Below are 6099 nucleotides of genomic sequence, written 5' to 3'. Positions count from 1 at the left end.
AGGGTGGTGAGATGAATAAAGCAGGCTAACATTAAACAATACGTATAATAAAGACGTATTTTGCTCACTCATAGTAGCTAAATTCTATTCTCTTTGTTCATTATTCAAACACATCACATCTGAAGCCAATATACTTTTATAACATTTTCAGAAACATTGAAAACACTGAAATTCCAGTTGAATTGTATAGCAAAAGCAACTAAGCTAGTCTTAAAACACTCTTCTAAATAAAAATGATATCAGAGCATTTCAAAGCTTCTTAAGCTCTTCTTCTGAGAACTAAATTACATTTCATGATATTTTCATAAGAGACTATGATTAACCACAGTAGAGCTTTTTGACACGCAAGATGTCATTGGCATTCATCTCTTTAGCATGTCCAACAGCCACATTCTCATCTGGGATGGGGACAATGGTTGGCTGACCGTTCTTGGAGAAAGCATCCCTAAAACCCACACATGCTCATATCAGTGTCCTCAGTGGTTAACAGTGTGGATATATTTTGAAATGACTGAGATTAAAGGGAAAGTTTACCTTCCGTAGTGCATCACTGAACCATAGTCATAAGGGGTGCCCAAGTTGTTGGTGTTACGTTTTTTAAAGTTATGTTCCTTTCCTGTAAATTAATTCATTAAAAGAATTTGAATTATTTGATCATTTATTTTTCAACCTGTTTTTCATCTGTTTACAAACCTCTCATAAGAATTTACTCTACTAGCAGTACTTACTGAATGACTGAAAAAAAAAAAAAAAATACAGTGAGGCCCAAAAGCTTGAGACCATTTTCATTTTGCCATTTCTGTTTTCATTGAATACAAAGTTTTTCATTACAAATGATAGCAGAACAATTTGACTGAAAAGTAGAATATTTTACATTGTAACATAAATGTAGTATTAGTACCCCATCTGCTTTAATAACAGCAGGCTTTTGGTGAGTTCTGATGAGTAGGTCAAATACAGCTGAGCATCAATGGGAGAGATGAGACTAGATAAAAATGATCAAATAGTGATCCAGAAATAGTGCAGAATATCTCCTCCTCATTTTATGGTCATTCTTTTTCTCAAACCTTTTCTTGTTTATTTCCAGTTTTTAAAAAAATGTTTAAAAATTGATGTGATCTCAGAATTTAGACTTGACTGTAAATACCAGGGATTTTTCCCTATATATATCACTATCCCAGAAGCCCAGCCTAATGACAGACTGGACTGGAGAAGGCTAAATGCATAAATATAATTATTGATTTAATCTGACTCCTAATTATATAAGTAACGTAATTTAAAGTATCAGAGAGGGTCTCTAGATGGGAGGGCAGAAGAAACAGCTATACATATTTTTAGTATTATTTTTTCTGCCCAGTGGAGCATGGTGATGTGTCAAAAAGCCATGCAGTATTTACAAAAAATATTCATCATTAATCAAGATTTTAAAATAAAATCTTTTTCATAATAAAAAATCATAATGTGTTTAATAGTTAAAATGACCAGGAATACCAGTACAGAACAACCATCTTCTACTGATTTATAAAAAAAGGGTACCTATTACCTATCCAGGATTGACAGCCTAATAATCAATCAAATACAAGCTTTAGTTTAAGGGGAGGGACTCATGTGGCCAGTAATATTTCGAATTAACATTTCCCTTAAACAAGCCACTGCTAAAAAATGCACCTACATGGCAGGTGTACCTATAAATAGCCAATGAGAGTTAGTGCAAGGTAGGTGTAGTTACTAAACTGGCAACTACAGTTTTCTATTAGTAAGGCTGTAATTAAGATTGATTATGTGCAGAATGTGCACATATTTGTTAGAACATCAAAAGCTCCCAGAGTAATTAAAAAAATGTTTTGAAGTGGTGCTTTTGTTCTATTCCATTCCTCTCACCTGGGATGATGTTTTCATAGACGATTCGGACATGCTCATCACGGTCCCTGCGGTTCTGCTCATGGCGGAAACCCAGAGCATGGAGGACCTCATGCTGTATCACATGTTCGTAGAGACATCCTCTCCGTGCCAAAGACAAAGTCTGCTCTCCCCCCCTGCGACCCACAGTGGAGAAGCACCTGGGGGGTCACATCAATAAAAAAATATAGCATGGATAAAATTATAGCAGATTTATTTTTCCTTTTGGGTGGAATAAGTCTTAAGTTCAATACACATTATTACATCTGACATAAATATTTAATGATTTAGCATTTGAAAAACTATCACTCAAGTTTAAATACCCTGAGAGACTCTGAATGTGGATGTAGTCTTCCTCTTTATCACGAGGTATGAAACGGATGCAGGTGGAATTTTCAAACGACTTCAGAGCGTCTTTGATTACACTTTTTTCTTTGGGACCTGTCAAGTAAATAAAGTTAGATTGCCAGAAAGAAAAAGGGGAAGGGATGTAATATTTTTCCAAGCCAGGTGAGGCGTTTCACTTACAGTAGTGGTTGGAAATGATGAAGGGTATGTAGACGTTCCCATCACTATTTTTGAGCCACTTGCAACCTGGCTCTCTAGAAGTGCACTGATCTGCATTCTGTAATCCATCAGCCACAACAATATCACCAAACCAGATTGTAGGATCTCCTGGTGTCTGTCCTGTGTAAAACAGGGGGATTATAAACCTACCCAACATTACAACATTCACATTCTTAGTTATCTTAACAACTACATTGGTTGTCATTCTGTTCTTAAGTATATTTGTGCAGGCAACCTACATTTTCCTGTTCAAACAATATTGATTACTTTGTTCAGGCTGTTAAATAAATCCTGTTTTAGAAAATGATTGTTTTTGTGTTTATTGAACAAAAAAATATTCTCTAAGAAATCTTAACCTTACTGAAACTACTGAAATAAGTCTGAATATAAATAAATAAAATAAAAAAGTCAACATGATACACTATGCAATATAAGTTCACTTATATGCTTTGTTAAGCTACAGCCACATACAAGTGTCAGCATAGCCTAAATAGCCTCTCCTCCACTAGATCAGCACCTCGGCTTAGCTACTACACACCCTTAGGTAATACGTTTATGCATTGACAGCTCCTCCCAGCAACATTACAACATAAAAACACCAGTGATTTATTCATTGCTAACATTACGGTGCAATCAAATATATGGCATTTACTCTTGGAATTTCAGAGTAACAGACTGTGAATCATGTTATTTAGATGGCCAGGAGGAGAAAAATAAATCTGCACTCTTACCAACATTCTTATTAGCTCTTTCAATTATAGCTGACACAGAGAAATCATCCTCCACAATGTTGTTCCCTGTGAATAAATTGTGATGAAAGTGAGCAACATTTATCATTTTAAATTTACATCAGAATTTCATGAGTAAAAATATCTTACCAGTCTTTTCTGTGCCCTCTTTTTGGAAAGCCTATTGTAGAGTATTATTTTTTTGTCATTTTTGAAATTTATTTTAACATTATTATTATATTTAAACATTGCATTGCAATAATTACATATTTGCTCAAAGTATTAAGTTAATTCTGGATTTCACATTTATGAAAATGTTGATGTGTGAGCTCACCTTTACAGAGCGACTGTGAGCTGGACTGAAACCCAACAGCAGCAACAGAATGAGAGGAACAGACAGATGCATGATGAGAGTTTACAGAGACACTGAGAATGGAAAGTGCTTGAGCAGAGATTTGGTTTATAAACACTAGCAACAGGTTCAGACCTCCCACTTGCACTTGCTCTCTAAGCTGTCGGAAACCTCAGATAAGCCAAATCATGAAAGCTGGAGCAACATTATTTATTATTATTGCTGATCATCCTCTAGAAAGGACCATAATTATGCTTACATGCACACAATCGCCCACTTCAAATTATAATTAGTAATAAGATACTGGGAAAAACGCAATCACAGGAGCATTATAAAAAGTCAGGCTACATTTTCAGTCATGCCTGCATTCAAAAAGTATAGTTTGACTATATAATTTGCTTTTTACCTGACACAAACTGGTCCATGTACATTGTAAAAAATCAATTGTTGAGAATGTATCTCAACTACATTGGTTGTCATTCTGTTCTAAAGTATATTTGTGCAGGCAACTTACATTTGCCTGTTTTAAAGAATATATTTATTACTTTGTTCAGGCTGTTAAATAAATCCTGTTTTAGAAAAGATTTTCTAAAAGAGATTTTCTTTGTTTTTGTGTTTATTGAACAAAAAATATTCTCAGACAAGAAATCTTAACTTCACTAAACAACTGAAATAAGTCATGTTATTTTCAGTCAACATGATGCACTTTAAGTTCACTAAGCCTTTTATATGCTTTGTTAAGCTACAGTCAAAGACAAGTGTCAACATATGGTGGTCTCATAATTTGTGGTCCAGAAAGGCTTACCATTAGAGATGGACTGATGAATTCTGTATTCAAAAAGCACATTTTACAGAAGAATGTCAGAGTCGAAATGCTGTGGAAAGACCTAAAAAGAGTCATTCATGCCAAAACTGATTTTCACAAACATAACTTTGAAATAGTTTTGTAAGAAGAAATGCAACAGAATTTATCCAATCTATTGTGCAGGATTGATCACCAATAGTCTTAATGTTGGATAGTTTGCTCAATAGTAAATATAAAATATATAAACATTTAATTGTATTTCAGGTCAAATTGATTTAAATACAGAAAATTGGAAATTTAGAAAAAGGTTCAGAAAAAGTTTTATTTTGCTTGGATTTGTATGTATGGGTTATGTTGCCAAAGAGTCTGTCGTTTCCCGCAAAAAACTTCAAACCACAGAATACTGCAACATTTAAGGCCAGCCTGACAACAGCTAGTGGTCTAATGTTGACTCAAACCATAACATAGCATAACTTCCTCATTTTTGCAAACACTTCACTTCCACAATGTGAAGGGGTTTTGTGAGATTGCAGTACATAACTTTACATTATATTTGACTACAGACTGTATTAGACAATCGATACCTGGCAAAGTATGTGTTTACTTTAATATTTGTTATATTAGTTGCTACCCATTGCATTAAATAACCTTCTCTAATAGCAGGAGTGTATGAAAGAGTTAGAGATGGTGTCTGTTGTTGAATTGAAACAATTAGCAATAGATTTGCGCTACACGTTGCGTTTTGAATTCCTACCAAGAAGCTCCATTTTTTTTATCAAAACCTTGTCCCACATTCTAGCTAGATCCCTAATGTTACTTTTAAGCCAAACTTCAGATGTACTTGAATCAGTTTCTGCTTACTTAATGTTTTTTTTCTCACTGCTCTCCCATACAAACCAGTTTTATGCAAAGGTCTTGATATCATTAACTAAAACACCTTCACTTCAGTCTCAACCAATGGACTTATTCAAAGTGATTGTGAATCTAATTGAGCCTAACTTGAACCTGACTGAAAATTTGTGGGTAGATTTTATACATGCTATGTATGCAGGATAACCCAATAATATTGCAGAATTAGAAGTGTTGCAGGAAAGAGTGAGTGAAAATTCCCAAAAAGAACAGACTCCTAACTCGCTTCAAAAGAATTGGCTGACTTTTTTGTCTTCTGTTTTTATGTTAATCTTACATATAATATAGTAAATACACATTACCATGGGCAGATAAGAAAATATATATTTCAATAGTTTAAACAAATAGTCATTAATGGCACTGTGCCCTCCATAATGCGTGGGACAAATACATGTTTTTCTTCATATTTAAAGTTACAAAACCTTTTTATACAGCCCCCTCATTTCAGGGCATCCTAATGTTTTAGACATTTGGCTTAACAGGTGTTTATGATTACTCAAGATGTGCTCAATCACCCCATTGGTGTAGACATACATTGCTTCTAACCTTTCAAACATCTTTGGAGTCTGCAGTTGCTATTGTTCAACACAAGAACAAGAGCTGTGCCGATGAAAGTCAAAAGGGCTAAAACAAGAATAAAAACATTTGAGACATTGTTTAGACCTTGGGATTACCAATGTCAATTGTGTGAAAACATGAGGCTTTTCTTTGTCTAGGGAAGAGAGCAGAGGGGCACTGACAACTGTCAGACTCTGTACTTTTGATTGTAATGAAATGTTTCATAAATTGCAGGAAGACAGTGGTCATGAGTCTCAAGTCCTTCCAAGAACACCTCATTA

At 34.5% G+C, this 6099-nt stretch overlaps 1 protein-coding gene across 1 annotated transcript; it reads right to left on the bottom strand.

Annotated features, from left to right (window-relative positions):
• Nucleotides 1-318: 318 nt before the first annotated feature.
• On the bottom strand, nucleotides 319-3600 carry LOC140548013 (hatching enzyme 1.2-like). Its single transcript, XM_072671361.1, has 8 exons — nucleotides 3529-3600; nucleotides 3345-3360; nucleotides 3198-3263; nucleotides 2428-2586; nucleotides 2223-2340; nucleotides 1882-2060; nucleotides 535-616; nucleotides 319-445 (listed from the first exon to the last, which is right to left on the bottom strand). Exons 1-8 carry the CDS (start codon nucleotides 3598-3600, stop codon nucleotides 319-321), a joined length of 819 nt encoding a protein of 272 aa, XP_072527462.1.
• Nucleotides 3601-6099: the final 2499 nt, after the last annotated feature.

The sequence above is a fragment of the Salminus brasiliensis genome, chromosome 25, assembly GCF_030463535.1.
Source record: "Salminus brasiliensis chromosome 25, fSalBra1.hap2, whole genome shotgun sequence".
Taxonomy (NCBI): Eukaryota; Metazoa; Chordata; class Actinopteri; order Characiformes; family Bryconidae; genus Salminus; species Salminus brasiliensis.
Note: the sequence above shows the minus strand (reverse complement) of the source record. Positions and strands in the feature narration are given on the sequence as shown.